Source organism: Grus americana, chromosome 8, assembly GCF_028858705.1.
Source record: "Grus americana isolate bGruAme1 chromosome 8, bGruAme1.mat, whole genome shotgun sequence".
Taxonomy (NCBI): Eukaryota; Metazoa; Chordata; class Aves; order Gruiformes; family Gruidae; genus Grus; species Grus americana.
In genome coordinates, this window is record NC_072859.1 from 5,127,971 (window position 1) to 5,144,514 (window position 16,544).

A 16,544-nucleotide genomic window follows, 5' to 3' on the forward strand; every position below is an offset into this window, starting at 1 on the left:
AGCCAAGGAGACCTTGAAAGACATTTCAAACCACTATAAATTATAAATACTGTATCTGTTTCTTCCTTTTGTCCCATCTGTATACAATTCCCCAAGAACCTTATGCAAACATGAAACAAAGAGACTGAGCTATTAATATGTCAGAGGGAATAGAAGAACCACGGGATGTGCACCGTGAGCAGAAGGAAGCAAAACAATTTAAATTAAGCCTGGTTTGTTGTTTTTTTTTTTTTTTTCTCTTTTCTTTTCTCTTTTTTGTCTCTGTAAAGACAAGCCCTTGTTCTCTGCAAAGTGCCCCAACACGCTGCCAGAGTGAATTGAATCCTAGGCCCCAATTCTTCGCTGAGGTACGCTGCCGATGGATTGCATTGCTTCGGTGTTTGTTCCTGGGTACTTCTGTCTCATCGATACGTGGGGTAAGTGGGGAAAAACTGGTTTCTTGCTGATGCCTATCTTCATCTTAAAAGCAAATTAAACCTGTGTTCGGATGCTGCATCAGCTGGCGATGGTGTCTCTAACGCTGCCGAGGTCTAACATTTGTGTGTAATGGAAAGGGTGCTCTCCTTGCCTGACGTGAGTGGGTTTCTGCTGCTTTATCCCAGCGGAGAAGCCAGCCCTGTGCAGTTTCATCCCTCACACCCCAACAGCATCAAAGATTACACGCGTTTTTCCAGCACCTGTCTGAATTGCTTTATGTGCCCGCGTAAGAGGCAAGAATAACAGGAAAGCCTGATCCGTAGATGCATTAGAGAAGAGGTTTTTTTGTTGACGTAAATAGTTTCTATTATCTCTTAAAAGCAGGTGAAGAGACCTTTGCATGTAACCGAGATGGGGAAGCGTATCCGCAGCAGATTCAGAGAAAACTCTCCTAATCAAACTGGCAGCGCAGATGGGAGGAATTTCAGTGGGCATCATCTTCAGGCTTCTTGGGGCTTTTGAAGCCCAGGAGAAACGTAATTGGATTCAGCCCTGAACAAAACACACTCTGTCTGTTAAGTGCCCTGGCCTAGCACGGCTTTTCAAAGAGGGTAAGGGAGATATGCTTTGCGTGGTTTCTAATGTGAACACTTGCAAAGGGTGGGGACAATGGTACCATTTTCGTGCAAACTTCATTCTTGCAAGCACAAGCACTCCATCTGTGAGGGTTGCAGTGGCTGTGGATGTCCACCATTTGATTTGGAAAAGAAATTCCTGTTGCCTTAGGGGATTGCGACTTCTCTAGAATTAAGAGGGGGAAAGGAATAATGCAATTAGATAAAACTGGTGAGACCACAGTCCTGTGGGCACCCTGGCTCTGCTGTCTGTGACTCCACTGATGGTGGTGGAGATGGACCTGTGTGATATTTCCAAGGATGCCCCATCCCTGGAAACATTCAAGGTCAGGTTGGACGGGGTTCTGAGCAACCTGATCTAGTTGAAGATGTTCCTGCTCATTGCAGGGGCGTTGGACTGGATGACCTTTAAAGGCCTGTTCCAACCCAAACCATTCTATCATATTTGTGAGAGATTGGACCATGTCTGCAGCATGGAGAGACCAGCTGGGTCTCTCCCCACTCACTCCGAGATCACACCCATTGATATGTGTTGCTGACTTTTGTGGTTGTTTTCCTCTATTTATGTGTTTGAGGAAAGGCAAGGTCAAGGCAAAGGGCCTGGTAGATGGTTCCCAATCTGAAGCTCAAACCCCTTTGCCCTGGGCTGGGTCTCATGTTGGTGTTGTAGGTCCTTCAGCCATTAACTTTTTGTAGCAGAGCAGCACTGTGGGTCATGGCAATGAATGTACCTCTCTGTGGACCGTGGTGAAATGCTGCCTGAGGAGGGAAAGCCCATAAAAGCAGTCTGTGTCTACCAGCACGGTATGTGGGCTAAGCCCCACCTGGCTGAGCAGATGTGGTGTGAATCCTCACCTGTGGTGAAGGTGGTGGAGATGAAGCCGCTCCGCATGGCGTGTTGGGCAGCTTGCAGGCGCACAGTGTACTCTGTGGTCTCAGAAAGCCCTTCCAGGCGGATCCACGTGTCCTCGGCATCTACAATCAGCTCCTGTACATGGGTCCCAGAAGGAGGTAGACACCAAGAGCAACAGATGAGAAAAGCGATGGGGAGCCTAAAGAGCAAGCGAGGAGGGAAGGGAAGCCACAAACTACTGCAGTCCTTGGTGCCTGGCCGAGGAGCATTGCGTGGCTGCTTACATCCCTGGACTAAGTCAACGTGAGGTCAATGAATATATTCAGCCTCTTGGGATGGTTTGGGTGGGAGAAAACTGGCTGGTTTGGACACAGGAGATGTAAATGTTTGCAGTCTGTGTGTTCTATTTACCGACTCCTTTGGGACCTGCGTGCTCTCAATACGGGGCATGACAGATTACCCAAGCATCGCAAGGAGTAGAGCTGGCCAAACCTGGTTATCAGCCTGTTTTGACTCCGTCAATTCCTGTCACGTTAATTTTTCTGGTCGTCAGCCAATGCCACAGAGCATTATATCGAACCCCTTCTGCAAAGCTATTACCCTTTGGCCGCTGTGAGCCAGTCACACCGGCCATGGAAACGAGACTATTTGTGGTGACGTATTTCTGATAGTGTTTGTAGCAGCTCTTCCAGACAGGCAGATATGGACACACTCATTAAATAATCCAATATATTGTATTGTGGGATTAATTAGCTGTCTGTACCTTTCTTCCATGTTGCAAGAAGGGCAAGTGGCATTTTTAGCATCTCTGTTCGCGGGATAATTCTCTCCTGCCTCAGCTTGCTTGTGTGCTACAAGTTGTGAATTTCCCCTGTTCCTCCAAACTTTCCAGGCATGCCCTCTTTGCCCAGACCTGCAGGTGTGCATGAAGATTTTGCCCTAGGCAATCTTTTCCTGCTTTTTCCAATTGTTTATCTAAAGTATTGCTTATGTAGACAGTAGCATCTGCCCTTCTGGTCTCTCCCTGACCTGGTGAGCATTGTTCTTTTGCTTTGTTGGGTTTCTCCTGCTCATTTCTCCACGGTCAATTATTCCTTGACTTAATGATGCTCCTTTCTGTGTGAAGACTCACTCACCTTCCGGCTGCCATCGGTGGATCTGTAGGTCATGATGTAGTTCTCGATCTCTCCCACAGGAGGCACCCAGGAGAGCAGGGCGCTCTGTCGAGTGACTTCGCTGGCAGTCAGATTTGTTGGAGGATCCAAAACTGCAAAGGTGGATAGGGACCCAGGGAAGTGCAAGTTCTCACATGCAACCACCCCAACCCTGCTTCCCAACTCAGTGCACTGGGGTTCAACCTTGCAACCCTGAGCTACAGCCCAAAGTCCATCCTCACCCTCCGTTTCCAGACCTCATCACCCCTCCCCAGGCTTGAACAGAGCTCTGCAAGCTCTCTAAAAGTCCTCCTCTACCTGCATGCTCTCTGAAGGGTAACGGCTCTGAAATTCTTGTGCTATGGGACCTGTCAAGCTTCTTGTAAGCAAAATGGGTTGTAGTGCTCTTCTGGGCTACGCCCTTGGGCAAGAAAAAGACCAGGTCAAGGGTCTTCTTGGGAAACCACATGCAGAGGAAATCAAAGGAAGGGGTGGATCATGTTGAAAGAGTGAAGATGATGGTTGATGCTTGTTGTGATTAAAATTCTGTTCTTGTGTTGTGCCCAACACTCGTATTTGGGTGTCCTTTTAGCACATGGCTACTTCTACACCCACATGTATGTGATGAGCTTTGGCTTAGCCTTGCTGGCTGCTTTTCCTCAGGGGGGATGTGTAGCCGAGGACACGTAACAGGCAGTGGGGAAGGCGATTGTACGTACGAGTTGTAAAATTGGTGCTGATGGTCTGGCTGGTGAGAGGCCCGTTGGTGGCGTACATAGAGACTGTGTAGGTGGTGCTGGGCAGGAGGTTGGTCAGCTGGTACTCCTGGTTGACTCCATCCACAAGAACTGTTTCTCCTGCAACTGTAAGCCCAAAGAGATGACTTAGGGTAGATACTCAAGGTGTTTCTCCAAAACGTATCTAGGCCTATGACCTCACGATCAAAACCGCTTATACTGCTGAAACACCATGAGCTACTGTGTGGCAGCTGAGCTGTAGTGGTGGTGTGTGGTCTGAAGGATGGTCTTATTTTTCCCACGGTCCCTATGTTTACTTGATGCTTTCTTTCCCTTCGGTAGTGGGTTTCATGGAGTTTGCTGCACACTGAGTTTCTGTGGGATGGGTACTTGCTTGCCCCGGGCTGCTGCTGGTGGGCCAGTTAGTAAAGCGGGAGGGTCTCAGTCCCCTCCTGTGTGGACTGCCATGCTCTGAGGCTTGGTGAGGCGCACTGCCATGGGACCTGCACGGGAGGAGCTGGCGCCTGGGGATGGGGTACAGCCCTGCCACCCACCAGCTGCTGCCCTCCTGAGACAAGGGCCCCTTCCATACTCCCTCTGTGGAGGGCACCCGCCAAGCCCTGGGCTTTGGGATGGGGCAGAAGTGGAGGTGAGCTAAAATGGAACCCCAGCAACGCTTGCGGCAGAGGGGCACAGGGTTTCGGTGTACCTGCGTGGCGTGTGAGGACGAGGACGTAGCTCTCCACCTCTGACAGCGGCGGGTTCCACTGCAGCAGCGCCTCGGTGGGGGTGACATTGGTGGCTGTGACGCCCAGGGGGGCATCCATGGCTGCATGGGGGACAGATTCAGAGAATCAGAGCCATTAAGAGACTGGGCTGTGGACTGGAAAGGCTTCTTGTGGCCCATCACTCGTGGCCCTGCCTTGCTGCTCAGCCACATGTGCCTGCAGAGGAGTTATTGCTGCCCTAGATGGAGAGCAGAGATGTCATAGCTTGTGCTACTCTGCTACCTGGGCTGCTCTTCCACTGTTTTCCTGATGCACAGCCTGGGATGTTGAGGCATCTTTTAGGTTTTGAGGAGTCTGGGGATAGCAGAGCGTTTTATTCTTGCAGCAGATGCTGTTTTTGTCAGGGCTTCCCCAGGGATTATTTCTGGGAGGCTGTACTCCCTTTAGGAAAGGTTGTCATGGTTGCCCAACATCATATCTCTAGCTTCCCCATGCTCGGTACACAGATTTACCACTCCCCTCCATGACTACCCATGCATATACGGGAAAAGCTTTGCTTAGACATACTTCAAAAGTCCACACTGGGCCCTCGTGAGCCTCGCTCATCATCTTGAGCTTGCATCAGATTGGCACGAGGTTCAGCTTTCTCTCAGGTGCCTGATTACTACTGCGAGCAGGGGCTGGCACCATTTGATGGCTACCTGCCCACCAGGAGCTCCTTCCCACCTGTGTGCACAGTGATGGAGGACACCTCGCTCTCCTCCCGGCCCCGCATGCTCTTCACCCCGATCTCGTACTTGGTGGCTGGCTGCAGGCGGCGGAGGGTATACTCGGTGGCATCGCTGGCGATGGCGGTGCTGTCTGTCCTCCCTGTGGGGACAGAGCCAAGAGCTTTAGCATCATGGCTGGTCCCATCCCTGGGATACAGGAGGTGCTCGGGAGGGGAGGGCAGTGCCACAAGCCCTCTCCAGGGCTGGTACTGGGTGTAACTGGGGTTTGTGCCTGCGGGTGCACACTTGTGCGCCCATCGCTCTGCTGACTCAACCTTTTCAGCATCGTAGGTGAAAGTGGCGCTAAGGGAGATGAGGCAGGTGGGGAAGGGGGGATTTCAGCATCGGGCCCTGCGTTAACCATCCCGAGGAGGGCTCGCGGCAGGGGTCACTCCCTGTGACTTGGGCTACAGTGGCCCATCCTTGCCCCAGACACCCCGTCCTCCATCCCTGCAGCCTCTTGGTCCATCCCAGCTATTGGTGGCTTTTCCCGGGATGAGGATGACCAGATGGAGGGAGGGTTGGCAGCTTGGAGCTCAGGGCATGAGCAAGAGTAGTCTGACCCATTACCTTCCGCAGCACGGTAGGATATTCTGTAGTGGTCGAAGGCAGAAATGGGAGGGGTCCAGTAGATGATCATGGACTCCTGGGTGACATTGCTCACCCTGAGGTCCTTCGGCGCATCGATCCCTGGTGAGATGGAGCAGAAAGCAAAGCTGTGGGAGGCAGGTCCGCTCCCCGTTCCCCCCACCCGCCCTCCTGGCGGGGTCCCGTGCCTGGTAGGGGGGTCCCATGGTACCTGTTGTGATGGATTCCACGACAGGCTCGGAGCTAATGGCACCATGCATGGCCATCAGCGACACCAGGTACTCGGTGGATGGCCGCAAGCCCGTCAGGCTGGCGTGCCTGCGGGTGCCATCGAGCGTGAGCTGCTGTGCCTCCTCCTCGTCCCGGGCACCGTAGGTGAGGACGAGGCGGTCTGCTGGTGGGGACGGATCACTCCACGTGACGTTCACACTGGAGGACGTCAGCTGGGAGAAGTGGAGCTGCGTGATGGGCCGGGCCCCTGCAAGATGGAGAGGGGAGATGCAACCCCGACCGTCTGCAGATCCCGGCCTCTGCATCGTTCCCAGCACTTGTATGGGAAATACCCAACAGAGGTGGCAAAGCTGCAGCTCTGGGCTCTCCATTGATCTGAAACTGTGCTGGGAGTGAGAGGCAGAACTGGGAGGAGAAAAATGGTGCTTTTCTCAGCTCTGCCTGCAAACACGCTCCACCATCCCAGACCCATATGGTGAGTGATGGGGCTGTCCCACTACGGATGGTATGTGCTGTCTGGGCTTCTCGACTGCAGGCTTTTCATCCAGAGATGCGTGTGTGGTCACTCAATGCTTGGTTTTTTCCTTCTTATGGACACACAGACCACCCTGACCACAGAGGACAGCTTGGGCTGGCTGTTCCCCCAACCCTGCCTCTTCCTTATGGGAGCCTCCAGCCAAGCAAGAATGCTCAGTGCTGCTGGCCAGGGTGATGGGATCACCATGCTGGTAGGGCCATCCTCCTCCCATGTGGATGGATTTCCCCCATCACCACCTCAAGAGTTTTGGTGCTGGGGACGTAGTGGTCTGGTGGAGGTGCCAGTGTGGGGTGGTGGTCTGTGCCCTTGGCCCCATCCCATCTTGTCTTTCTCTACCTGTGAAGGCATCCACGGTGGCTTCCAGGCTCTGCTGGCGTCCCCTCTCGGCAATGATGGAGATAGTGTACTCCGTCCCGGGCTCCAGGTCCGAGAGGGTGAGCTGCGACTCGTGCCGGGGCACTGTCACTTCGGAGGCCATACCCGAGGCGGGGGTGAAGGTGACACGGTAGTGGTCGATGGGACCTGTGGCTTTGGTCCAGGTCAGCGAGATGGACGTCTCTGTGGAAGCTGTCACCAGGAGGTCCCGGGGGCTGTCAAGCTCTGTAGGAGAGAGTTGGTGCAGACCTTTGTCCCCATGCACAGGCTGTCCCATGGGGATGTCTGAGCCATAGGAGCCGACCGTGCTTGGAGCACGCAATGGGGCCAAACTCACCGGTCCTGGCGTTCATGGTTGCTGGCACACTCTGCTGGCTGTCCATCACAGCTGAAATCCCGATGCCGTACTCTGTCCCCGGCACCAGATCTGCCGGGGGGGCAAAGGACACAAAGGGGCATGAGACCAGCACGTGGCTGGGTGGCCTTGGGGTGCGACCTCCCCCCATCTCCCACAGCTGGGAACAAGGGGGGGACACTCATGAGCACCTGTGGGGTGAGCAGCCCTCCCACGGGTCAGCAGTTCCTCTGCATGTTGGAGAAGAGCTGAGCCCTTTTAAAAAGCTCCGTGGATGCTTTTGGACAGGGAATTTAGATTATCCTAGCTCAGAAATAAGCAATTTAAAAAAAGTTGTTGCTGAGGTCTGCTGTAATTGCTGGCACTGAGACAGAAATTGTGTGTGTGTGAGCTGAGATGGGAACGATAAAGTATTTATATTTGTTTCCAAAGTGATTCAACATCAAATATTGTCACTGGGCTGGTGTCTCAAAGAGAAATAAATTATGCAGAGCAAATGAAACGCACAGCAATTAGGAAGGGCACAGTCCTTCTGGGAGCCCTATCAGGCGCCGCTTCTTGGGGTGGACGGATCCTGCGGTGCCTCTCTCAAAGGACATGGGAATCTTGCTCGTCCAGCTCCTTTCCTGCGCGCCTCTTGCTGATGGCTGTTTTATCTCTGTGGGACATCTCCTGCCTCTGCCTGTCACTTGGCTGCTGGCGGCTTTATTCCCCTCCTCCCTGTGCTTCATGATCTCTCCCATGGGGCTAGAGAAAGCCATAAACCCTCCAGCCCGGCCTCACCGTGCCTTGCCCAGGGGCAGGAGCCCCTGCAGCCGCCAAAACCTTCCCTGAGAGGCCGGGAGGGAGGGAAACCCCCGTCCCCTGCTCCTCTCCTCTTGCTACGGTGCAGTCTCAGTGCTGGGAGGGAGATGGACCCCCTACGCCCCTGCCCAATAACTGTCAGAAGTATCCTGGAAAGGAGGAGAAGAGCCTGGGAGAAAGGGGGAGGAGAAGGAAGAAATGAGCAGGAGCATATAAAACGATGCCTTTCGTCTCCCAGCACTTTTGCGTAGAGCAAAATTACGGATATTTCTGTGCAAATGCTGGTTTTGAAGAGAGACATATGGGGCAGAGCAAGGCTTGCTGTATTTTTAAGCTGAAATCTTTGACAAGCTTTGCTCAGCACTGTTTGTCACTGCTTTTCCTGCAGGCAGATGAAGGGGGCCAAAGGAATCGCTGGTTGCTTTCATGCCACAGATCCCAGCAGGTCCCGGGTGGCTGGAAACACTACATGCAACAAGACCTTGGAGGACAGGGCTACTCTGTGCGTAATGGAGCTATGAGACAGCCTCATGTGCCATCCACATTATGGCTATCCTGGCTTTTTTTTTGCCAGCAGCAATTTTTTTTTTTGTTATTTTCTGCTATAATTAGATTTTTTTTAGATTTGTTTCTTTATTACATAGTACCCTGAGAGCTAGAAGCAATGCACTTAAGTGATGATGGAGACAGTATGTAAAAAAATTGCTCACCACTATCAACTTAAGCCTCTATATCTCTGGAGCTTGCTCTGGGGGTCTACAGGTAGAGACTTGGCAGCTTTTTTTATTTTTATTGAGAGAGAAGAGAGCCTTCGTGCTGTCTCTTCTTCTGGGGCAAGCTCAGGCTCTGCCATGGGTGCCATCGCAGTTTAGGTCACTGGGGTAGTATTGCCCCAGGGAGGAGGATTTGGCCCATTTTTAATGCTCCTTCTCACCTAGAAAGGCAGTAAACGCGTAGAGGAAAGCTATCAGGAGATCAGCACTGGGTGTCCAATCCCTTGCTGTCCCCTTCCATCTCATCCCGTTTCTCCGTGCACGTCCTCATCACGAATGCAGCAGAAACTATCCCAAACATTTCTTTTTTCTGCATGCCACATTTTTCAAGCTAACTGCTCTAATTGCTTTCCTGCCCTCCAGCGTTTCTCGTGCCTTGGTGCCGCTGTGCCTGTCTCTTGGCATTCGACTTGCCCACCAAACTTATTCCTATATGGCAGAGATGTCTGAGCCCTCTTCGGGCTGAGGAGGTCCTAGGAGGGCAAACGTGGAAGAACCTGGTGTCCTGCAATACCGAGGAGCTTCAAGCTGAGTGAGTGATCTTTTTTTGTCTATGTGTAAGTAAGTCTTTTATTTTATCAAAAAAAAATGCCACCGGAGCTGCAAATCTCGCAGGCGAGCAGTTGTAGTTGGAAAAAAAAAAGGAAACCAGATCTCACATGGTGCATCGTGGTGTTGCTGCAAAGGGTGTTTGGGACTTTCCTGGCAGTGGGAGGTGGATGATGTTTGCAGCCCCGGGTGGCACCCGCTGTCCTGGCCTGAGTAATGTACTACTTCAGGGACCGGCTCAAAAATAGCATCCCTGGATTTGGGTCTGCTTTGTGCTCGATTTGGAAAAAGGTGACGAACTTGGGCAGCATGGATCCCCATCGCTGCCTACAGGGCATAGCGCCTGCAGCTCTTTCCCAGCGAGGAAAAAGAAAAGGAAGGTCAAATAATATTTTCCTTTGCATTAGCCTAAAAAAGCCTTCCTCTCCCCATTTCTCACTTTGCTCCTTGCCAGCTCTATTTGGGACCTGGTCAGACCCCTGTTGGAGGTGCATCGCTCAAAGGTGCACCACCTGAAGTGTACCACTCGGAGGTGCGTCGCTCGGAGGTGCATCACCCTGCTCGTGGATAAGCAATGCCCAAATCCAGACCCACAGAGGGGAAAATGAGCTTCATCCCAAGGAAAACCTTCTCTCCAATAACTAATAAACTCCAAACCACCCTTAAATGTGTGCCAGCATAAGGGCAACCAAGCATCAGCGCTGATTTGGGCTCTCCATCACCCTACCTGCTTGCGAGGAAGAGGATGGGGAGGAAGGGCACGTGGGTGCACGTGTACCTGCGAGGGTGGCCCGGGTGGTGGGGCCGGTGTCACGCGGCACCAGGACTTCATGGTAGTGCTCCCCGGCCAGGGTGCTGTAGACCACCCTGTAGCTGTGTGCCTCGGCCTCGCTGTTGTCCCAGGCGAGCTCGAGGCTGGCGGGCGTCCGCGAGCCCACCCGTAGGTTCTTGGGGGCATCGATCTCTGCGCGACACAAGGGAGAGAGGCTCCGTCTCACTGCCGGGCACCAGGGATGCAAGGCACCCCGTAGCCTTGGCAAGGCTAAACAGCAGCGGAGGGGTACCCAGGTGTGATGTCCGTGAGGTCCCTCCTTCCCGGGGCACATCCCCGTGGCAGGGGCTGGGGCATCTGATCTCACCTCCTGCTTAGCGCAGACCTGGAGATGCCACCCAAGAGACCAACGCAAGTGCTGGGGTATTCACAGCGTCCCTCAGGAAGTAGCTTTGGGAGCTAATTGCATGTTATTTGAAAAAGAAAAGTGTTTCCCCTCTATGTTAGAGTAAGGGAAACCGAGGCAGCGTGCATAAGAGAACAAGGGCTCTGTAGCAGTCACGCGTTGGTATGGACTGCTCTTAGAAGAACCTCGAGCATCTTTACAGGCTCATTCACGCTCAGACATTGCCCAAAGGGTTTGTTTATTAGTGCTGCTGGGGCTGTGCACCAAATCTGCTCTGATTTCCGTGATAAACCTCTCGTGCGCAACAGCTTGGTGCCCGGCAGGGGCTGGGCGCCAGCAGATGGGGGGTAATTACTGCTTCTTGATGTTCTTTATGTTGCCTTTTAGAAATAAAGCAAGGAAGGCCAACGCAGCAAATCAGTCGGGGTGAACGTCTCGTCTGAAATATATATCTATAGAGATATATATACACACACAATTCACACACCACAGTTATTGTAATAGGAGCCTAGTATCCACCAGTAACGTACATGACAAGTAATTTATATACCATAAACCAGCACTGAAATACACGCTCTACCTCCTCCTTTATGGCACGGTAAATTAAACCTGTTAGCTATCTGCAGGCTTAACATTAATTAAAGTTTTACCGACCAGTTAGGGTATTCAGGGAAGATATAAAATAAGATAACCACGTTTCTGATTGGGCTGCTTTCAGCCGCTTGACTGCTGATTCCTCGGGCAACGCATCTGCCTTGGCTCTCGACGCTGAATGGGAGCGAGCATCGCCGTGAGTTCAGACCTGTGCTTGCTGTTTTGGTGCTTTTGAGAATTGCACGTTGATCAACGGGTGGTATTAAGGGTGTGAACTGCTGGGTTTTAAAGTTTTAGCTGTGAACTCAAGCTAAGCTGTGGGTCTGAACGGGCATTGAAGCTGGTGGGGACGTGTGTCCCAGGCAGCAGCAGGTTCAGCCTTCATGCTGCAGCAGGACATGCCCAAGGTGGGATTTTCTTGGGGGTTGTCATCTAAACATGGGGTTTGGAGTCATCTGCCTGGTTGCTGGCATCTGGGGGTCACCTGGGGGGTGCCCTGGGGGCCATGCGAGCATCCCTGCGGGGCATGGTGGAGACCCATTGCGCTGGAGGTTTAGGGACTAAACAGAAATGTAGGCGCTGGTGGAGGGGGGGGTCAGAGGGTGGTTTGAGCTGTGCACGTGTGGTTTAGGGTGAGCTGAATCGTTTGCTCTGCACCAGGACCATGATGGGATGCGAGGTACCTGCATTCAAGCATCTTCATTCGGACCTGCATCTTAACCATCATGTTTTCATTGCACCGCTTCCTCCCAGTACACCACATTAAACCCCAGCTCACTCATGCCAGGGGGGGGAAACCAGGTACCACTAAATCCCAGATGCAAAATCCCCTCAGTTTGGCTCCGGATACGCAAACCCCCACGCTCATTGCAGGACATCCCGTCTGCAGATTGCAACAAACCATCTGCCCGTGCTTGCTGGAGGCTTAAAAATTCGTGCCGGTTCTCCCAGCAAAGCCAGCTTAGCTACCTGTGGTGAACTGGGCGAGGGCCGGCCGGCTCTCGTTGGCACCCCGGAGGGCACTGACGGCCAGGCGGTAGCGGGCGCCGGGGCGCAGGGCCTGCAGGGAGTACTGGCTGAGGGGGGGCTGCAGGCGGAAGGTGGTCCTCCCGCCCTCCCCGTCCGCCAGCCCGTACTTCAGCAGGATGGCGTCCACCTTGGCGCGCGGCGGCGTCCACTCCACGAAGGCCACCGTGTCGGAGACGTCCCGCACCAGGATCTGCGTCGGGCCGTCGATGACTGCAGAGGAGGGGGGGAAACGGGTGCCTGTTATTTTGGGAGAGTTGGATAAGGAAGGGTGGTGGCTTTGGGGAACACCAAGCTTCAGGGATGCTTTAACCTGACCTTTGGAGTGGCCCAAATTAGCAGTTGGGGATGAGGCAGAGAGGTAGCACAGGGAAGAGACATGACCCCTCCACCCCAAGGTACTCGGGAGGTTTGGTCCTGGTGGGTTCCCAGTCCCTCATCCCAATGTCCTGGCTCTTTACTGAACCCTTTCCGCTTCACCAGTGTCTCTTCCAAGCTATGGACACCAGAGCAGGACCCAGCAGCTCTCCCATCGATGTCCATTACAGCTATAAGGCAACTCATGCCCTTCTCTCGAGCTGGTTATCAGCAATGATTCCTCCCTGGCTTTTCCAGACAGCGTCCCCCAGGATAAAACCTCCTCTGTCTAACTGTAGTCCATTTTCTTTGCTCCTAGCTAGCTTTGCAATGCATTGAAAAATATAGTTTTCCTTTGTTCCCAGCTCTTTGAGCCAGTCAAACTGCTTTTAGATGATCTCCTTCCACTCAATTTACTCTTTTCTGAGCCTTTCTGTCATTGGCAAAATTTATCAGCAATGATATTATGTCTTTTGAAAGGCGTTGACAATGTGTTAAATAACGTGGGGCCAAGGACTGATCAAATCATCGAGAACGGAGGAACGTCTCTAGAAATGTTCCGGCTTCGGTGCCAGCTCCTGGTTTGTATTTAAGCTGGGAGATCAGCTCTTAAAGCTGTTGACGTGTTAATGATGGGGAGAGAGGAGAAAATGCAACTGCTCTGGCGAGTCTTCATAACTAGCTGGGTGTGGGGCTACAGAGAGTGTCCACCAAACCCTCTCAGATAAAGGGGTTTTAGCTAAATTCATACTGGGGATCTCCTGGGAGGCTGTTTTGGACATTTCTGCTTTCTTTCGCAGAGAATTTGGGCCCTTCCCTCCTCCGCATCCCCCAACACTTGGCTTCCGGAAATCATGGGCTCAAGCCTGGGTGGTAGATGCTTTGAGTCCAGCAGGATCTAACCGCTGCATGGACGGATGGACGGGCCAAACCTGGCCATCGCTCCTGTGCCACGGCAGCATTGATGCACAGAGCCTGCTGGGCAGCCCCTTTTATCACGTACATGGTCACAAGGTGGGGATAAAATCATGCTGGTCTTGTAATTCAGGCTATACTGCATGCAAGTACATCTATTATACTGGATATATTAGAAAATGACGCTATATAGTAAGGATGCGCTGAATGCTGTACTCCAGGGTGGGAAGTCCTGGGGGAGATGAGCGTGGGTAGGGGTGGGAAGGACCACGGAGGGTTAGAGAGGACATGTGGGGGGACTGGGAGCAGTAGGGTGAGGTCTGGGGAGAAGGGAGGAAGGCTGGGAAGTACGGTGTTGAGGTAGGAGCTGGGTGTCCAGCTCGGTCAGGACCAGGTCATGCACATCCAACCCTGAATTTCCCAAATGCTTCAAGTTGTCCAGTCATCCAGGTGGTGCTGGGGAACAGCAAGTGACACTTAGCAGTGCACCATGAAACCATGCCTTTGCTGCTCGATCCCAGCACGAGGTGTTGAAGCAGAACAAGGACGATGGGGGCAAAGACACGGGGGTGCCGCGGAGGAGGGCAAACATGAGGACGCCTTCATGGAATGGAGAGCCGGGAGCCCACCAGTCCAGCCCTGCTCCCCTGCAAAGGTCACGCACTGAGTTTGAAGTACCAACTTCTCTCTTATTTTTGCTGACTTGTTAGGGAAAGGAAGATTTGGGCTTGACCAGGAGATGTCTCTGTTAAGCCATGTCTAGCCGAGCGGGCAGGCAAAGCAGGAGCAGAGGACTGTGCTGAGGAAGCTCAGACCTGCAGCAAGCTGCTGCTGGTGGAGGGACCCTCCCTTCACTCTCACAGTTGCCTCAAATTAGCAGCCTGGAGAGAGCATCACCTCGTTATAACCCTCCAGTAGCTATTTAAATGCTGCTTCCGTCTGCAACAGCTTGGATGGAGGTAGGTGCCTGCCTGGCTGCCAAGGCAGACTGCAGCAGATACGGCATGGACAGCCTTCTCTCCCCAGTGAGCTCTGCCCATCACCGTGTCCCCTTCGGTGAGGAGAAGACCCCACTGAATTTCCTCCAGCCTACAGGACAGACGAGTGACCGACTGAATTAAACGGGTTAGGAGAGAATGTGCCGTTGCTCTTGGCTCCCTGCCCTGCTGCCTGATTTGCCTGAATCGGTGGGAGTAGAGGGCATTTAGTGGTACAAAAGCAGGTGGGAGTTTTAATCTGTTATATATGAGCAGGCAATACATTTATAGAGATGTTTCTTGGGGGCATCCAGCCTCTGAAATGTGAGATTAGTGGAGAGGAGGAATTTATCCAGCTATATAATAAAAGCAGACCTGAGCCTTTGCTCCCAACTCCATTAACCTCGCCACGGTTTCTGTGCTCGCAGCAATTTGGGAAGGAGAGCGACAAAATACTGCATGAAGAAGCTGTTGCTGCAGTGCACCTGTAGCTTGGGCAGTTGGGTGGTGCTAGTTTTATCCCTGCCTGTGCAGCGCAGGGCTGCTCTCGCTGATGGGACCATATTTTGGGGACCGAGCCCTGGGTGCTGCCGTGCTGCCTGGGGTCGGGCTCACTCACGGGTTGAGACGCTGTCGGAGGTGGGAGGGCTCCTCGCTTGTTCCTTCAGGGCCACCACGGTGACGGTGTACTCCTCCCCTGGCTTCAGCCCCGTCTGGTTGAAGGTGGTGACGGTGCTGGGGAGCTGGGCGATCACACCGCCCTCGTTATTCTGCCAGGGAGTGGAAATAAGCATTAAAAAAAAAACCAAACCAAAGACCCCCAGGAAAATGGTGTTTTGGGTGGACTGATGCATGGAGAGGAGGTTCCCCTCACGTTACATCCTTCCGCACCCAGCCCTGCATCCCCAAATCGCATCCTCGCCCCAGCACGTCCCACCATGGAGGTGCAGAAACCCAGGGTGAAGTTGCCCACCAAGCGTGGAGCACCCGTGTTGTTGGGCTGAGAAATCCTCCCCTATTCCTTCTTCTACCCTCCCTCAACTTCTGTATTTTGCCATCTGTGTGTCTGCTGTTCTCCAGAAGAGAAGGGGTAATAAAACCAAAGTCTGGGCTGGACTTCTTTTCCCTGCTATTCAGGTGCCAGGAGCCTTCTGTGGTTCATATGTAGCTATGAAACTCTAAGGTCTATTTTGGCATTCCCTGCTTTTTAAGTATCTTTATTAAACTCATTATACTTTGCGGTTTTGCTTTGAAAAACCCTAAGGCTTTAAGCAACTGCAAATGTCACCTTTCCTGCCAGTGTTTGGACAAAGGATCTTTTCTTGCCGCTGTCTTCACTAATAACACGCTAAACAAATCTTTGCACATAGATCTCAATTCATATTCATCTCTTTTCTCATTAAACAGGAAATCTTCCATTTCAGCCATAAATTGCCATCTTACCTTTCCTAATTTTCTTTTCTAAATCTGTCTTTGCTTCATCTTTCCCCCCCCCGCCCCCCGCCATCCCCAGCGCACGCAGCAGACGGGCAATCCCCGCCTGACCCCGCTGTCGGGGGGCGAGAGCATCGCGGGGACCACGGGAGGAGAGTGCGAGCATCCTCGTGGGGGTGTCGAGGACCAAATTAGCGTCCTTTCGCCTGGTTTTCAGGAAGGCAGAGCGAGCTCTATTTTCCTCATAAAGGTTATTTGTGATGCCCCTGTTATAACTCTTGGGTTTTTTCACATTGATGCCTCTGGGACGAGGTTTTAGTTTTGTTTGGGGTGCAGCAATGGTTTAGCGTTTGCCCGAGCGAGCCTGTCTTCCAGGCAGTGAAGGAGACAGCACCCTCTGCTTTATTTTAGGAGAAAAGCTGGGTGACGGAGATCCGAGAGAGTCCGATTTCAGCAGCAAACAGGTAGAAGAATAACTGTGTCTTCACGACGCAGGACCGTGCGCTCGACCGATGAATGTGAGAACTTCAAAGCCTGGTGAGACACATCCCTTCCC

General features: G+C 52.7%; 1 protein-coding gene across 4 annotated transcripts in view; it reads right to left on the reverse strand.

The window, feature by feature from the left end:
* TNR (tenascin R) overlaps nucleotides 1-16,544 on the reverse strand; it is a 90,630-nt gene that overhangs the window by 10,402 nt on the left and 63,684 nt on the right. For all 4 annotated transcript variants that reach the window (XM_054834113.1, XM_054834112.1, XM_054834111.1 and 1 more), the window contains 12 exons: nucleotides 15,174-15,324; nucleotides 12,249-12,518; nucleotides 10,286-10,471; nucleotides 7,364-7,453; nucleotides 6,988-7,251; nucleotides 6,094-6,360; nucleotides 5,865-5,984; nucleotides 5,251-5,394; nucleotides 4,506-4,625; nucleotides 3,779-3,922; nucleotides 3,042-3,172; nucleotides 1,908-2,040 (listed from right to left, as the gene is read on the reverse strand). In XM_054834113.1, coding sequence (XP_054690088.1) covers nucleotides 1,908-2,040; nucleotides 3,042-3,172; nucleotides 3,779-3,922; nucleotides 4,506-4,625; nucleotides 5,251-5,394; nucleotides 5,865-5,984; nucleotides 6,094-6,360; nucleotides 6,988-7,251; nucleotides 7,364-7,453; nucleotides 10,286-10,471; nucleotides 12,249-12,518; nucleotides 15,174-15,324 — 2,020 coding nt within the window. The remainder of the gene's footprint in view (nucleotides 1-1,907; nucleotides 2,041-3,041; nucleotides 3,173-3,778; nucleotides 3,923-4,505; nucleotides 4,626-5,250; nucleotides 5,395-5,864; nucleotides 5,985-6,093; nucleotides 6,361-6,987; nucleotides 7,252-7,363; nucleotides 7,454-10,285; nucleotides 10,472-12,248; nucleotides 12,519-15,173; nucleotides 15,325-16,544) is intronic.